At 39.1% G+C, this 18,179-nt stretch overlaps 1 protein-coding gene across 2 annotated transcripts; it reads right to left on the bottom strand.

Annotated features, from left to right (window-relative positions):
- Positions 1 to 6,757: 6,757 nt before the first annotated feature.
- Positions 6,758 to 18,118, bottom strand: LOC113572869 (transmembrane protein 114). Of its 2 annotated transcripts, none has more exons than XM_027002784.2 (4): positions 17,773 to 18,118; positions 17,597 to 17,674; positions 7,734 to 7,871; positions 6,758 to 7,408 (listed from the first exon to the last, which is right to left on the bottom strand). In XM_027002784.2, exons 1-4 carry the CDS (start codon positions 17,945 to 17,947, stop codon positions 7,191 to 7,193), a joined length of 609 nt encoding a protein of 202 aa, XP_026858585.1. In that variant the 5' UTR covers positions 17,948 to 18,118; the 3' UTR covers positions 6,758 to 7,190. The 2 variants fall into 2 exon arrangements, with proteins under 2 accessions (XP_026858585.1, XP_026858584.1); XM_027002783.2 differs by having other exon boundaries at positions 6,758 to 7,456; positions 17,773 to 18,114.
- Positions 18,119 to 18,179: the final 61 nt, after the last annotated feature.

Genomic DNA, 18,179 nt, shown 5'->3' with positions numbered 1-18,179 from the left:
GGACCTGTGCTTATCACTCTGTCTAACTACTTGTACCACTTGTGATATAACTAACAGTAGCTAGCAACAGTCATATGTATGCATCAGCTTGTATTATCTATATCTGTTTGGGTCATTACCAGCACTTGCACAGATGAGTTGTAGGTCTGCTAAAATTGTTTTATGCTAGGTGGGTGTATGTCTTAGCTTTCAATAATACTGTAATACCCTAAATGATCTGAAAGGATAGGAGGATGTATTGAAATAGATTGTCTGTACTTTATTACAAACAGCACAATGCAACAAATGACCTTTATGATGACTATGTTGTGTGTCTTCACTTTGAAATTTAGATTTACATTTACAGCATTTGGCAAATGGCCTTGTCTAGAGCAACACATAGAAGTGCTTCGTAGCCTTTATCAAATATATATTATCATATGAGCATAGATAGGTTAGCAGAGATGGAAAAGAAAACAGTACAAGATGTGTCGTGGTCGGTCATTCAGTGAAGAGGTACTCTGCTACTGACAACTGTGTGCTAGCAATATCAGACTTGTCTAGTGTTGTTTTTATGTAACATGTGAACATTATGTTTTAGGGGTAAAGAAAAAAAATAAAACCATCCTACTGGTCTTTTGTTGTTGGGTGACTGAGAGGCTTCTCTACTATAGTATTAGGAGCCTAGAGGGGTGAGATGTATTTCACAGCAGAGGCTGTGTTCTGTCTGGACAGGAGTATAGTGGTCATTGTAATAACATAGTAACATAAGATAATGATACAAGGTAATAGCACCATGTAATAACAATAATAACACAATTTTTAAGATTGTAATAACTAATAACACAATGTAATAACAATGTAATTACACATGTATTAGCAGTGTTATAACGCAATGTAATAACAATGTAATAACACAGTGCAATAATGAATAACATTTTGTAGTAACACAATGTAATAACAATGTAATGCAATGTAATGCAACATGTAAATAACATTGTAATAACACATAGTAATAACACACTGTGATAACATTGAAAGAACACAAGGTAACAATTTTGTACTAACACAGGGTAATAACACAATGTAATATTGAAATGACAACCGTTTTGTGTACTAATGGTTAAATAAAATACCAGTGTATTAATTGTAAAATAGGTACATGGAGTTGCTCAAAGTCTCTATAGATGTAACTGTGTTAGGAACAAATGCCTTGATCTTTTTAATTTTTCAGAGCATAACTCATACAACAATGAGACAAGTGAAATATCTTAAATACTGCAAAAACTTATGAGAATATTCATATAAATACATACAGTTTGGTATCTAATCATTCCCCTATACCTGTTTGTGCACAGGATTAATTTATACCATAGAGTTCTAAATCTTCATTTAGATCCCAGTACATTTTATGAAGTGGTTATCTGAATGTTTTGCGAATGCTGCAGGATTTCTGTCTTCAAATTACAATCAGATGTATGGTAAAAGTATAGAAATCTATAAAAGGGTTCTGCTGGCATGGTAATGCTCCTTGTCTCAAGACATGAAAAGGAGCACTCATACACTGTATTTCCTGAGCAATGTTAATACTCCCCATAAATTAAATGTAGATCTTGTGATTGGAGAGATGATTGCACCTTTTAATCTAACTTTTAATATAAAAAGTGAAAAATGCTGTAGGTGCTGGAAGTGATATTCAAATATCTGGATATCTAATTCTTATCATTCTTTTAGAAAAAATGTCAGTAACTGGCCAGTGTGGATTTTTCTTCATGGCCAAAGAATGTCATAATTGATGTGTGATATGGAAGTTTAATCATCGTTGAAATCAAGCAGATTAAAATGCATGGTCCAGCGCAGGGTTAATGTGTGGCCAAATATGTGACTTTTTGTAATCGATCCTGACGATCTAAACCATGAGAGAGAGAACTGATGCTGCAGAATGACATCGAAAGGTAGATTTCAACAGACTCAGCTGAAAAGCAATAGGCTACATTATAAAGTGGTGCTTGAAAGTTTGTGAAGTTTCTTTATTTCTGCATAAACTTGACCTAAAACATCCTCAGATTGTAGCACAAGTCCTAAATGTACATAAAGAGAACCAAATCAAACAAATGAGACAATTCAATATTACATATCTGTGAGTGGCAAAGCCCATTTTTCACTTCAAAAAAGTTTAAACTCAGCTGGTTGGTTGGTTTCCTCCAATCCAATTTCTATTGGATTAAGGTCAGGACTTTGACTTGGCCATTGGAAAACCTTGATTTTATTCTTCTTTAACCATTCTTTGATAGATGTCTTGTGCGCTTAGGGTCGTCGTCAGGCTGCATGAGCCACATTCTCTTGGAATTCAGCTCATGGACAGATGTCCTGACATTTTCCTTTAGAATTACCTACTATAATTCTGAATTCATTGTTCCATCAATGATGGCATACCTTCCTGGCCCAGATGCAGCAAAACAGGCCCAAACCATGATAGTACCACTTTCATGTTTCACAGAAGGAAAGAGGTTTTTATGCTGGAAAGCAGTGTTTTCCTTTGTCCAAACATAACACTTCTCATTTAAAACACAAAGATCTATTTGCATCCATCCACAAAACAATTGTTCCAGTAGCCTTCTGGCGTGTCCATGTGATCTTTAGCAAACTGCAGATGGGCAGCAAAGTTCTTTTTGGAGACTAGTGGCTTTCTCCTTGCAACTCTGCCATGCACACCATTGTTGTTCAGCACTCTCCTGCTGGTGGACTCGCCAACATTAACCATAGCAAACCTTTGATGAAGTAGCAAATCTCTGATGAAATCTGATGAAATTTAAGCTCACATTCATGCAGAAATATAGAAACTTATAAAGGGCTTACAAACTTTCACCACTGTAATGCATGAAGCAATTTTCTTCTTAGCCTGCTTCTTTTCATTCCATAGACGGCTCCTATTTCACCACGATTCATTTGCTTGAAGTAGAATGGGGGAGCAGTTTTCATTTGGCTTCCATTTAGAATGCTCATTCTTTAAGTTGATGAGCTTCCTGTCTGCCAATCACACGTCCTCTAATATACAGATTGACCTCACTGGATGCCTACTAGCGTGCCTGGGTGCAATCTGCATGCAAGGCATAATACGTTTGGTCGATGAGTTTCCTTCCTTTAGTCTCATTTTTCTCCTTTGTAAGCCACTGCCTTCCTCTGTGCAATACACACACATATTTATTTATGCAGTTATTTATTTACTTACTTACTTTATTTCTGTATTCTAAAAGCTGTTACAGATCTTTATATTTAACCCCGATATTGACCTCACTGTTTCCTTCAATGACCTCACATTTTCCCTGAAGAACACCATGGTATCACCATCTGAAGCTGCTAGTAGCCTGTAAGTAACTTTGGATACCCAGTTGTTGTTCTCAAATTAGACCAGGTCTTGCAGAGATCTCCGTTGTAACCTGCGAAGGATTCGGCCCTTTCTCTCGGAGGAAGCTACCCAGGTACTTGTGCAGTCTTGCAATCTCAAATCTAGACTACTGCAACTCGGTGTGACGCTGGCGGCACAGAGGGAGCAAGAGGTGTGGTTGCTAGAAGGTGCACTTTATTGTCCATAACTAAAAGCACAAGCATTAAGCAACAAAAGGAAACGAAAGGTAAGTGAGCTTGTTGTAGCTTTCCATGTCGGTTCTCCAACTGGTAATCCGTCCCTGCTGACCTGAGGGTGGAAATAATGGAAGGGACAGGTGTGCATGGTTAGTATGCCGGTGATTGGGAGGGGGGGCAGGTGTTCACTGTGGTCCTCCCAGCGAGTGGGCGTGGTCCTCCTGCTGGGAGGCCGGCCGCCCGTGACACTCGGTAGTTGCTGGTCTTCCTCTAAGAGTCATCAGACCTCTACAACCTGTTCAGAATGACTGGTCTTCAATCTTCCAAAGTTCACACATATTACTCTGCTGCTGTGCTCCCTTCTTTGGCTTTCAGTAGCTGTCCGCATCAGATTTAAAAACTTGATGTTCGCCTACAAAGCTAAAAATGGACCTGCAGCTCCATACATGATGTCAATGGTCAAAGCCTGATCTGTATGAATACTTAGAACCTCAAATATGGCTCAGTTTGAAATGCCATACTTCAAGTCTCATGGAAGACAAGCATCGAGACTATTCTGTCCTGGCTCCCAGATAGTGGAACGAACTTCCACTGCCTGTCTGGACAGCAGAGTCCCTTGCGGTCCTCAAACGCAGACTGAAGAACCATCTATTTGTGGAATATTTAAATGACCACTGATCCTGATCCCTTTTGATTAATGGAAACTCTAGTACTTATTGCAGGGTATTGTTTATTGCACCTATTGTTGTCAGTGATAGAGCTTAAATGTGTTTTACACTTCTAGGTATCAACTTTGATCCCTGTATTTCAACAGTATTCTAGCTCAATGGTGATACGTAAAAGGGTAAAACTCTAAGCTCTATCACCAAATGATATCTGCCAAATGCTGTAAATGTAAATTTAAAGTTCATAACATAGCAGAAGCTTCATTCAAGAACAAAATATCTGGCCCAGAGCTGTTTTCTGTAATAAACCTGTGGGAAAAGAGAACAAATTATCATCATTTGTCAGACTTGCAAAATAGCAGAGGGTATGGGGCATAAATTGCACTATCCTGTAATGAGAACTAATATAAATACAGTATACATGTGACGGGAGCAGGGAGGGAGCGAGACACAAGTGCAAGTTTACTTTATTCTCATTAGTGAAATAAACAAATGAGCTCAGTGGCGAGCTGCTCAAAATAAACTGAAACAAACAGCGCTGGCAGTAGAACTCGGGGCGTTTAACGCAGCAGGGCAGCGGTAACAGTCAGGCCTGGACGAGCCTTCCTGTGGACTGCAGAGAGAAACAAAAAGGCAAACAAGGACAGGACAGGTGATTGATAATCAGGAGACTGGGAACAGGGAAAGTGTGTGTGTGTGTGTGTGTGTGTGTGTGTGTGTGTGTGTGTGTGTGTGTGTGTGTGTGCGTGTGCGTGCGTGTGCGTGCGTGTGTGTGCGTGTGTGTGCGTGTGCGTGTGCGTGTGCGTGTGCGTGTGCGTGTGCGCGTGTGCGTGTGTGCGTGTGTGTGTGTGTGCGCGTGTGTGTGTGTAGCAGTGGGCATGTCTCTCAGGTTGTGTGCCTGGCGCACCATGACAATAGAGTCGTGTATAAAAGCCACCCAAGTAATTATAAGCTATTGAACTTATAAGCTATAAGCTATTGATGTTTATTTACAATTAATATATTCAAATGCAAAAAGGTTTGGCTTCCAAACGTTTCCTCAAATTGAACAACTCTCTGTTTTTTTTTAACATAGTACAGATCAGTTTAAACACACTAAAACTTAAATAAAACAGTGAAACTCAAATAAAACCTATAAATGGAATTCTTATAGTGCATGTAATCACTTTGACAGTCAAAAGAGCAAAAAGAGGTTAAAGGGGGAAGCTAGGTTCAATTTGCCATGGAGTCAGTTTTTAAATTAATAATTAAGTACATTGTACAATGATAAATAGCTTTAAATAATTTTCTTGGGTGGCTTAAGGGTTTTCCACAGTACTGTATATTAATAATGTATTTCAATGCATTTCAAATGTGTTTAGAACAGTATAAATATATACTTTGTTAATGCTGACAAGGAAGAGTGATGTAACATTGGACATAAGATTTTCAAAGAGGCACTGGACTCTACATGTAATCTGCAAATCATTTCCATTAAATAGCATGAAATTGCAGTCTGAAGATGTGTAGGGGTAGCTGGAAGCTCTGTGCACTGTATTATAGGTATTTCAGGTTCACGAATACTGAACTGCATTCAAACATTTAAAAATAATTCCTCCCTGGCAAAAAAGGCACCAGCTAAAGGTGCAATTTTGTAAGATAATATATTCTTACATATTGAATACTAAAGCTGTCAAAACTACTCGTAAAATTACTTGCATATTCAAAAGTTAGATATGTTAAAAAGGTTTTTGGAGAATGTTACATACAGTTATCTAGCCTTTGTCAACCATTGCCTGTGAAAAACAACCTGCTGAAAACATGACGTGATAAGTGATATTTGTTCAAATGCCATCCGAGGCTTCTGTTTTCCTCAGTACAGAGAAACAATCTTATAAGTCATTCTTTTTCACTGGTACTCAACACCCACCTGTCACATACAGTAATGAGAGACAATTCAACACAGCTTGCTCCCATATTTGTAAATGATGAAATTCAAAGTTACATGCCTTCTTTTAGCATGGGAAAAAGTTTCTCTCTACATGAAATGTAAATATGCAGCAGTTTCACACTTCTTGCCTTTTCTCAGCTCTGTAGGGGGGAGTCTCATTCTGCTCATCTGGTGATTAGTTATCAACATTGTTTTGGGGGGGGGTTGCCACAGGTGATCCCATGCAAACAGTGTTCTAGTGAATGCTATTGCAAACAATAGCTCTTAGTTCCTACCTGAAAGTATCTGAAAGGCTCCTAATTCTGTCTCACAATTGTCTCACGAATGAAGGACCTTAATTGGTACGGTAATCGTGATTTCTTGGTACACAGGGACAGCATTATTAGGGAGCAGCCTTCCCTCCTGTTATGCTGGGAGGAAGCTGTCTGAGCCAATTGGCCTGGGAACTGTCACTTACTACCTCCATCCGGTCCCCACGGAGCCTTGTGGGTTAAGACAGCATTTGTTTCACCAGTTTTTTCAGACTGCATTCAAACCCAGGACAACCAGGGAGAAAGCCAGTCATATTTTTGTGTCAGTAATTAGCAAGAGATTTTGTAAACGTTCATTAATGGGTCTTTATTTTAGAGACTTCTCATTACACCACAGCAATAAAGTAATTCTTGACAGCATTTTGTCGCGATATTGACAGAACCATTATAGCTAGAATCTGTGCATTTAAAAGTGCACTGCAGAGGATTATTTGTTAAATGGATTTCTACCTTCTGCTTTCTACCTCTTTAAGAGGTTTTAGTTTAGGATTCTTCAAGAGGATTCAAGAGAACAGTCATAGCTAAATGAATTAAAACTCATAACAATACAGCTCTACAAAGCTTTACAAGCATGAAAGATATGGGGCTCCACCTATCTGATGCATCTGATGTAATGTTATTTCGTACATGAATAGCTCGGTATGGGAGAGACAGCAATTCTCCAGCTACATTTATTTATTTTTCTGTTTTAAGCGGTGAGAATGCAACTTTGCCACAGATTTAGTCTGGTTTCCCTAGTGTCTCTCTCTCTCCTGCATAAACTTCCTCTTGCCGTTGCGTGAGCTGCCCCACCCGGGCTGAAGCCAGCAGGAACGCGACGGCTGTGAGGAGCTCAGTGACAGAGGACAGGGCAGCAAGCACCAGGGACCAGCCAAACGAGATGCCGATGTCCTGCAGAGCCTGGTGTCCGGAGAGGCATACAGCCTCTTCGAAGGCTGCTGCGGAATAGGCCACATACACGCAGATGCCGGTCAGGGTGATCACCGCTGGAGAAAGGCATTAAACAAGAATATGGTTAGCAATTTGATGATGGTCGTGGTTGAGGATGGTAGTTTATCATGAAACAGGAGAGGTCACATAACCTTACTGAACCTTTCATGTCTTTTTGTGCTTATTTCCATAGATGAAATCTTCTGCATATAGAACTATAAGTAGTATGAACCATGGGACCGCTTTCAACGCAAAGTAAGGCTCTTGTTTGAAGAGGCTGTTCAAATTGGTCCTACATGTCCATGTGAGTGCAATGGGGACGAGGACGCTCACCACCGCAGAGGAGCAGGGCTCCGGTTGCCAGCAGGAGCAGGTGGGCCTTGGCTAGCATGCTGATAACCCCGAGCATCCCACCGATGAAGAGGACGATCACGCTGAGGGGCAGCAGCACGATGAAGGCTCCCTGCATGTCTGCGGAGAGACACATTCATCTCAGCGGAGGGTGAGACCGAATGGCATGCCTAAAGAGCTGCACGGAGCACAGTGCTGCACAACTGGGTGGTTTTTTTTTCCTTCTGTTCATTCACACCTAATGAAGGGCTTGATAACCAGCTTGTGAATAGTTCAGGTAGGGGATACACTGAATTGTGGGGCTGTTGCTTAAAGCAGGACTGCAGCCTGACACCCCCATGAGAGAAGCTCGGCATGGGTGGCCATTTCCTATTCCACATTAACTGCACAACTCTGGAGCAGATCACGAATGTTCCTGGGCACTGCCCTGAAGGTAGGGAAAGAAGCCCGCAAGCTTGTTGCCTGTGGATGAGGCAGACACAGCCAGACCTGTACATCTCTCCACAAAACTACCAGGAGGCACACACATAACTTTGCAGCAGCTGGCTAAGCAAAATTGCAAAGCTGTTATCCCAACTCCCTTGTTAATATAATGGCTGATATTTCCAACACAAACAAAACAAATGAGTTTTTCAGAGTCAGGTTACTACCTGCTAAAACTGTAAGCCATTGCTACAAAAGTTCTTGAATAAAAAAACTCTTGAATATTGGATATTGAGAACTCAATATTAAACTCTTCAAAATTGGGTATTGAACATGCAATCAAGTATTTGTTTCAAAGGCCCAACAAGTCAAATGGCTCTAACCAAGGAGACTCATTTGAAATGCATCCTCCAATATACTGTGCCACAAAACCCCCATTAGAGTCCATCTTGAGCCCAATCAGAAGCTTTGCTTGCTAAATCACATGTTCTAATAGTTTCATTAGTTAACGGGAAAACCTGATGCACAGATTGAGCTATGCACGACTATTTCACAAACCACTATGCCAGAGTTGCTAGTGAAACCTCACATGTTCCCCGTGATTTCACCAGACACAGAAAAATTACAAAAGAGGGGGAGAATTCAAGATGTCTGGAATCAGTCCATGTCTGGAATCATCCCATGTCTGGAATCAGTTCATGTCCGGGATAAGTCCATGTCTGGAATCAGTTTCATGTCCGGGATAAGTCCATGTCTGGAATCAGTTCATTTCTGGGATAAGTCCATGTCTGGAATCAATCCCCTGCATTCCATATTATGCAACCTAGGAGGACCATCTTTTGACCCCCACCCAAACACTTTTGTAAGAGAACACTCTGCCGTGACCTCGTCTTCCGGCCATGTTCAAATACTGTGTTAAGAGGTCTGGCCCAATGCATGCACACGTCTTTGCATAATAACTGGCCTCAAGCACTACTCAACAGCACAGTTCTTGAATTACTGCTAAGCATACTAGCATAAATGTCAGCAACTTTCACATATCCATTCAGGTCATTTGTAATAGGATTTACAACTGCTTACCAAGACATAGTATGTATGTATGTATGTATGTATGTATGTATGTATGTATGTATGTATGTATGTATGTTTTGATGCATGTATGTATGTATGTATGTATGTATGTATGTATGTTTTGGTTCATGTATGTATGTATGTATGTATGCATTGGTGCATGTATGTATGTATGTATGTATGTATGTTTTGGTGCATGTATGTATGTATGTATGTATGTATGTATGTATGTTTTGGTGCATGTATGTATGTATGCATTGGTGCATGTATGTATGTATGTATGTATGTATGTATGCATTGGTGCATGTATGTATGTATGTTTTGGTTCATGTATGTATGTATGTATGTATGTATGTATGTATGTATGTATGCATTGGTGCAAGTATGTATGTATGTATGTTTTGGTGCATGTATGTATGTATGTATGCATGTATGTATGTTTTGGTGCATGTATGTATGTATGTTTTGGTGCATGTATGTATGTATGTATGCATGTATGTATGTTTTGGTGCATGTATGTATGTATGTATGCATGTATGTATGTTTTGGTGCATGTATGTATGTATGTATGCATGTATGTATGTTTTGGTGCATGTATGTATGTATGTTTTGGTGCATGTATGTATGTATGTATGCATGTATGTATGTTTTGGTGCATGTATGTATGTATGTATGCATGTATGTATATTTTGGTGCATGTATGTATGTATGTTTTGGTGCATGTATGTATGTATGTATGCATGTATGTATGTTTTGGTGCATGTATGTATGTATGTATGCATGTATGTATGTTTTGGTGCATGTATGTATGTATGTTTTGGTGCATGTATGTATGTATGTATGCATGTATGTATGTTTTGGTGCATGTATGTATGTATGTATGCATGTATGTATGTTTTGGTGCATGTATGTATGTATGTATGCATGTATGTATGTTTTGGTGCATGTATGTATGTATGTATGCATGTATGTATGTTTTGGTGCATGTATGTATGTATGTTTTGGTGCATGTATGTATGTATGTATGCATGTATGTATGTTTTGGTGCATGTATGTATGTATGTATGCATGTATGTATGTTTTGGTGCATGTATGTATGTATGTATGCATGTATGTATGTTTTGGTGCATGTATGTATGTATGTTTTGGTGCTAGCCATCATCCTTTCCCTTCCCTTCCAAAGCTGCCCTTTGCAGATAACCCTTACCATATCCAGTTCAGGCTGAGTCAGGTGTTTGATATACAGATAGCAGACACTTTAGTAGAAACACTTAATTTCCATATTTCCATTCCACATAAGCATCTAAATTTGATATTAGTTTAACTGTATCTACTAAAAAAACAAGGAACTGAATAATAACCATATAGTTTATGTGTCAGTGGTATGCTATTTGTTAAAATCACATGAGTATGTGAATGTGTTTCAAGCTAGTGATTAAATTCAAATGTTTTCCTCTATGCAGATGGGTTGGAAAATGAACACTACAGCAATTATACCCCTGCTATTTAACTGAAGTAGAGGGCTTAGCTGAAAGCCTACTGTGGTGATTTCCATACAAAACCTTAGTCTAACACAGTGATTTGACCTTGAGAATTATGCATTTCCATGGCTAAGTTCTGATGTTGTTTAGGTCTGCAATAAAGGCACAGTTAAAAAAATGCACAGTTAATCAATAAAACACAAAGAACTGATTAAAATGTCTTAGGAGGGGGCAGAGATGCCTGGAACTGAGGACCTTTTAAGCAGCAGCTAGCCACCTGTTGTGTGTGCTTTAGTAAGAATTCTTTTGTCCAGAGGAATCTGTCCTTTAGAACAACTAAAAGCCCATGTTGTGCTGAAAAGCTGAATCTCCAGCCACGCTGCTGCTCTTCTGCGCCTCTGTGCTTCGGGTGTTACTGCCAGCATGTTTTACATTTACACTTTTTTTGTACTTTCTTGCCAGCTCGATGCTGTGTTCTTTTGTTAAATTATACAATTATACAGGAGAATAAACACAATCCTTTTTCTCATGTCTCAGTCCCTCCCTGCCAGCGACATGCAGGTGTTGTCAGTATTGACTTAATATCTTAGAAATCATAATTTCAGTTTCTTGTAAAAATGATAAATTTGTTTATAATTGTGATGTAGCAGCCCATCTCAAAATAACAAATGTTTTCATAATTTCATAATAATGAGCACATTTCTCATAATTATGTCACAGACTTTCTCATAATGAGGTGTTATTTTAGAGAGGCAGTCCCATGTGCATGACGCAGTGTTCAACTAGACCATGGCATATGCTCCCCTGAGTCCACCCAGCAGTACCACTGACACGGTAGTGATAGCAGCTTTTACACTTGTGAATGTCAAGTCTGACCCTAATGATCCACCAGCTCTGGAGAATTGTTGTAACCACAATCTGACACACTTCATCTAGTTAATCGAGGTATTCAGTAACCAGGTGCACTGGAGCTAACCTCAGCGGGGTGTGCAGATTCATAGCTGTTCTCTCCGAAGTTGATGCTCAAGGAGGTTGAGCTTGAGGGTGTGATTGCTAATGATCACTCCACGTACCTCCTTCAACAGTGGATTTCTTTATTTGGAACACACAGACTGCAGTGGGCTACTGTTCTACATGCTTGTAAAACAATGGTAACAGGTTTTAAGGGTCGTCAAGAACCTCCCCCTTAACTCACAAATTGGCAAAGATTTCCAATGTTATGACACACTAGGTCAAAATTAAAAGAACATTCTTCATTATTTGGGACACTAATACTTGTGAGGGGGTTTAAAATTTCAACATATGGAAAGAATTCATGTTCTTACAAGAAACTAAGGGATAATTATGAGAAAAGCTGTTATTAGTAAATATTAATTTTCTTCAGTTGGCAGAAATGGGCTTCAGTTTGGGCCATAGAAGTTATTTATAACCCAGAAATAGAAGAGCACTTTTCAGAGAATGGTTACAGCAGGCATTACACCCTGTACTTCAAATCACACAAATGCAGATGGCAAAAAAAACAGCAAAAGCAAAAATATGAGCTTTATAGACTCCAAACAAAACTACTGGGTGTACACGTACTGTTACAGCAGTGGGCTAGAACAAATAATAATACACAAATGTATACAACAGAATTATTACTCATACAGATTTATAAAATATTCAGATCTTTTCTTTATACTTTTGCAAACTGTTTCTGCAGCTGTGTACAGATGCCAGTTCTGTTGAACTGTGAAATGTCTGTTCAGAAATGAGAAATGGACTTGGTGTGTGGACTTCGTTCCCTTGCAGTTGGATATTTTACAGACAGAGATGAAAGAACATGAAAAAACACAGGTGGGAAAAAGGAGTGTCCAGGATACACAACCTATTTTTAAAATGCATTATTTCAAATGGCCTACCTCCTGAACATAACCTCATTACCTGATTATAATTAATAATATAATAAGTTATAAAAGATGTAGATAAAAAGAATACACAATTCCAGTAATGTGTTATGCTTTTAGTGAGGTGCCATTTGGTCTTAATGGAGATAGTGTTATTGTGCCACCGTTCTTTTTCTCTTTTCTCAAGCATGTACTTTGAAAATATGTCCTATGAACAACAATTTTTCTCTACAAAATTAATTTTTAAAACCCTACTAATCTGATGCATACAGTTGAGGACAAAAACATACTTACACCGAGGCTAATGACATTCAAACTCAATTTTTCAAACTTATGTCATGTTAAAATACTTTTTGTTTGTAAGTCAAAAAGTGCATCAAAGATTGTTTTAAGAACAGTCAACAGCTTTAATTCACCGTATCATATTTCCAGTGTGTCAAATGTATACGCAAAAGGTTGTCTCTTTAAACAGGCTGGACCTAATGATTTATTTAGAAGCTTCTGATTGGCCAATTGTCATAATTAGGTGTTAAATGGGAGTGCAAGTAATAGCTTACTTTTAGAGTTGGTGCCCATTTGCTCTCAGTGCCATGGGAACGTATGCACAAACAACTGCATGCAAATCTAAAACTATAATAGCGCTCTACTATTGAGTTTAATTTCTGCATTAGCTCCCAACGGAAGCTTTCTTCCTCTCTCCCTCTCTCGTGAAAATAGTCTGATCAAAGCTGGACCCAAGTATATTGCAGTCATTGATCAAAAGAAACTTCAACGTGAAGTATCCTTGGAGCGATTCATCTGGGTATAAGATGAGATGTTACTTTTTCTTCCTGTCTACTTTGCTAACTGTGCTATAACCGCTGTACTCTAAACCAGGGGCAGACAGGTTGGGTTCGGAAAATAAATTCTGAACACCACTGCTTTTGTAATATAAATGTCCTGTACCAGATCATCTGAAGCAGCACTCCATCATTCTCCTTCTTGGTCAAATAGCCTGGAGGTGTGTTTGGGGTCATTGTCCTGTTGAAAAACAAATAATGACCCCACTAAATGCAAACCAGATGGGACAGCACATCACTGCAGATTGCTGTGGTAGCCGTGCTGGGTAAGTGTGCCACAAAGACATGGCGGGTGCAACCAAAAATATTCAATTTCAACTCATATAGATGTCCACTGGTCTAATGACTATCCCTTGGAATTCTTGGCCCAAGCAATTTTCTTTTCCTTCTTGTTCTTCCTCAGTAATGGCTTCTTTGCAGTAGTTTGACCGAGAAAGCCTGCTTCACACAGTCTCTTCTGAACATTTGGTGTTGAGATGTGTCTGCTACTTGAACTCTGGGAAGCCTGCATGTGGGCTCTAATCTGAAGTGCTCTTAATTTGTGGTTTGTGAGGCTGGTCACTCTACTGAATTTATTCTCTGCAGCAGAGGTAACTCTTGGTCTTCCTTTCCTGGTGCAGTCCTCATGAGAGCCAGTTTCATCATAGCGTTTGATGGATTTCATGACTACACTTGGGAATACATTCAAAGTTTTGAAATTTTCAGAAGTTTTCTGGATTGACTGACATTCATGATTTAAAGTAATGATGGAATGTCTTATCTCTTTATTAAGTTGACTGGTTCTTTCCATAATATGAGTTAGAACAGCAGTTGAACAGGGCTATTCACTGAATAGAACTGTGTACCAGCCCTACTTTTCACAACACAACTGATTGTCTCAAACACATTAAGAATTCCACAAATTAACTCTTGACAAGGCACACCTGTTAACTGAAAACCATTCCAGGTGACTTCCTCATAAAGCTGACTGAGAGAATGCCAAGAGTGTGCAAAGCAAAATATATAAAATAGAATATTATATACAGTACAGCAGTCAGAATAGATTAATATTTGATGTTTTGTAGTGTTAATGTACACAAATGTATTGAGTACTGCTGATCTGCTGCAATACTTAGTCACAGCATTATATGTGACCCTGATTTTGGTAATGGCTTTATTTAACCAACCTCTAAATTCCATCCATTTCCTTCAGGCGTCAGGTTGACCACAAAAACAAGATCAGAAAATCAGAAAACCAGAGCGAAGCTGTCACCAAGCCATTTAGAACAGGATAAGCGCGCTCACTCAGATATTCATACAAGAATTTTAATAGATCTGATATCTCTGTTAAGGGTTTTTGTTCCAAGGTTATTGTCTTGTTAGTGTTTTTACACTTAACACACTCTTCTCATTACACATAAATTGTTTGCACCCTTTATATTTGTGTTGTTTCAGTAACTCAAATTCAATGTTCAAAGTAATTTAGTAAACTGAATATTAATGTAATTTGTATTAGTACATACAATAAAGTCTCTTTCCCCCTTTTTCAGTGTAGAGTTACAACAAATCACAATCCAACATTGCACAGGACTTTAAATATCATAGCTGAGCTCAAGCCTCAAGACACTTAAACCTGCCCCTGCTGCAGATGAGTGAAGCTTTGTTCTTGCTATGATGTTCATCGCACCATATCTGAAGCAGTATGAGTTTTAGGCAATGAGTCATTTGGTAGTTCTAAAAAAAAAGAAAAAAAAAAGATACTAAGTTATCACAGTTAGGAATGTGTGGTGATCAGTGCCTGCTAAGATTCTTCATTTTAGTGTGACATTTATTTATATGTTTCTCTTTCCAAAGATTAGTTACTCAAATATATTAAATAAAAAGTCTGCACATCTAATTAGAATGGGAAAAAATCCTGAATATTTAGCTGCAGGTGTCAGTGCATTGAAGGACATGACCGAATACGTTCCTTTTTTAAACAGAAGTGGATTTGAATTTGAACAAAAGCGTAATGCCACACTGGAATTGTGGCCCTCCATTTGATATTCATTGTATATGCAATGAATGGAAATATGGAAATGATGGAAAATAATTGTAATATGACTGTGCTGTGTTAAAAATCATAAAATGTAAAGCACTGTAATTAAATAGTAACAATGCACTACTAATTCAGTCTTTTATTGCCTTTATTATTTTGTTTTGGAACAGATGGATTAACCTATGAAAACCTGCTGTAAGTCACAATCACTGTGCTTTATATTAGAGTTAGAAAATTAGATGTCTGCAATGCTCTAAAAGAGGAATTTAACCTCTGTCTACCTTCTTTATATAAAATCAGGAAGCTATTAGCCTAGTTATGGTGTCTATAATGTAATTATTAGTAAGGGTAAATTTCCATCTTCCAGTTTTCTGAAAAGGATGAGATGCTATACATGAAATGCAATGATATACAGTGCCTCCAAGCAGTATTCAACCCCCTGCAGATTTTGCAGGTTTACACATTTGGAGTTAACTTAGTATTGTGAAATTTGGACTGTAGATGGGCCTGGACATGTGAAATGCACTGCAGCAAAAAAAGAATGTTATTTCTGTTTTGGTTTTTTTTGCAAAGTTTACCAGAGGGTCAATTATTATTCAACTCCTCAAACCACCAGAATTCTGTTTGGTTCCCTCAAGTATTAAGAAGTAATTGAAGTATTAAGAACAATGAACTTCCCATGCTTGGATTCATTTTCTGTTTTTTCCTGCCTTTTCTGACTATAAAAGCCCCTCCCCAAACAAGTGAACAGCACTCATACATGGTCAGCATAGGAAAGACTAAGGAGCATTCCAAGGCCATCAGAGACAAAGTTGTGGAGGGTCACAAGGCTGACAAGGGGTACAAAACCCTTTCCAAGGAGTTGAGCCTACCTGTCTCCAACATTGGGAGCATCATCTGGAAATGGAAGGCTTATGGATCTACTGTTAACCTTCCACAGCCTGCACAGCCTTTCAAAGTTTTCTCCCGCGCTGAGGCCAGGCTTGTCCTAACGGTCAAGGCTGACCCAAGGACAAGGAGGACGCTCCGGGAAGATCTCATGCCGGTGGGGACATTGGTTTCAATAAATACCACAAGTATCGTACGCCACGTTTCCGTTCCAGGCGAGCCCATAAGGTACCTTTACTTTCAAAGCATCATGTCAAGGTCCGTCGGAGGTTTGCTCATGATCACTTGGAGGACTCTGAGGCAGACTGGTTCAAGGTTCTCTGGTCTAATGAGACCAAGATCAAGGTTTTTGGTGCTGACCACACCCGGGGCGTTTGGCGAGAGGACGGCACTGCATATGACCCCAAGAATACCATCCCTACAGTCAAGCATGGTGGTGGCAACATCATGCTGTGGGGCTGCTTCTCAGCCAAGGGGCCCAGCCATCTGGTCTGCATCCACGGGAAGATGGATAGCACAGCCTACCTGCAGATTTTGGCCAAAAACCTCCACTCCTCCATTATGGATCTTAAAATGGGTCATCATTTCATCTTCCAACAGGACCCCACGCACACGGCCAAGAAAACCAAGGCCTGGTTTAAGAGGGAAAAGATCAAGGTGTTGCAGTGGCCTAGTCAGTCTCCTGACCTTAACTCAATTGAAAACTTGTGGATGGAGCTCAAGATCAAAGTCTACAAGAGATGCCCAAAGAACCTAGACAACTTGGAGAAGATCTGCATGGAGGAGTGGGCAAAGATTACTCCAGAGATCTGTGCCGACCAGATCAGGTCTTATGAAAAACAATTAATAGCTGTAATTGTAAACAAGGGTTATTCCACAAAATATTAAACCTAGGGGTTGAATAATAATAATAATTGACCCTAATTTTTATGTTTAAAATGTATTATAATTTAATTAAGCAACTTGTACTTTTTGTTTGTAATATTTAGGCATCTGTTAATAGATTATGCTCTTGTTCAAAGTTTGAAGGCTGTAAATTATTCACAACTTATTGAATTTGCAAAATCTGCAAGGGGTTGAACACTACTTTGAGGCACTGTAGTTCCTGAATCAAATCTGGTACTAAGATAAGATCTGGTAATTGTACATCTACCAAAATTCAACAAGTATTTACACACAGGAACACTCATATTTAAGTTATATATAATCATGTAATGATAACAGGCAAAACAGTTCTTACTTAGTATCTGCCTTTGTGAATCTGTAAAATTTCTTCTGTTTCTGAAAGGATTCACGAATGGCCAACACTGGTTGTCAACTGTAAAAGAAGACAACATTTTAGGTCCTTGCTCAAAAACGTATTTTAATTAATATTATTTCAATAATCTAACATCAAAGAACAAATATATGTCTTACCGTTACAAGTCCTCCACAGTCCAGAATGTGAACTTAGTGACACAGAGTTGTTCTCTCTTTTTGAAGTGTCAATAATGTACCAAAAATCCGTTCCGATTGCCAGAACCAGACACACAAAGCTGATAACTCCAAAAGACGCTACAAAAACAGCCAGTACACTTAAAGTAAATTTCATTCTGTCTATAAAGATTTACCTCTAAGAAATCTAAATTCTGTCAAGCAGTGAGGGCTTCGCGCCTTCGGAAGAGCGAAGGAAAGCGCACCTGTGCCTGCTACAGCCCGAATGCCAGCCCCTCTCAGCCGAGTGTTAGGGTTTTACAATGCGCTTACTGTACCAGGAGAGGGCAGTGGGTCCTATTTTCAGTCCAGCCCAACTATGTACTGTATTCTCTCTCTCTCTCTCTCTC

The sequence above is a fragment of the Electrophorus electricus genome, chromosome 1 (genome assembly GCF_013358815.1).
Source record: "Electrophorus electricus isolate fEleEle1 chromosome 1, fEleEle1.pri, whole genome shotgun sequence".
NCBI classification, from domain to species: Eukaryota; Metazoa; Chordata; class Actinopteri; order Gymnotiformes; family Gymnotidae; genus Electrophorus; species Electrophorus electricus.
This window is presented reverse-complemented; position numbering and strand designations above follow the sequence as displayed.

What these genes read in the sequence shown, in the direction of transcription:
- LOC113572869 (XM_027002783.2), bottom strand. Translation starts at nt 17,947, where the DNA reads ATGAAATTTACTTTAAGTGTACTGGCTGTTTTTGTAGCGTCTTTTGGA. An exon ending in ACTGTGGAGGACTTGTAACG is followed by an intron (nt 17,675 to 17,772) that starts GTAAGACATATA and finishes CTTCTTTTACAG; the next exon opens with TTGACAACCAGTGTTGGCCA. An exon ending in AGCCCTGCTCCTCTGCGGTG is followed by an intron (nt 7,457 to 7,733) that starts GTGAGCGTCCTC and finishes GCCTTTCTCCAG; the next exon opens with CGGTGATCACCCTGACCGGC.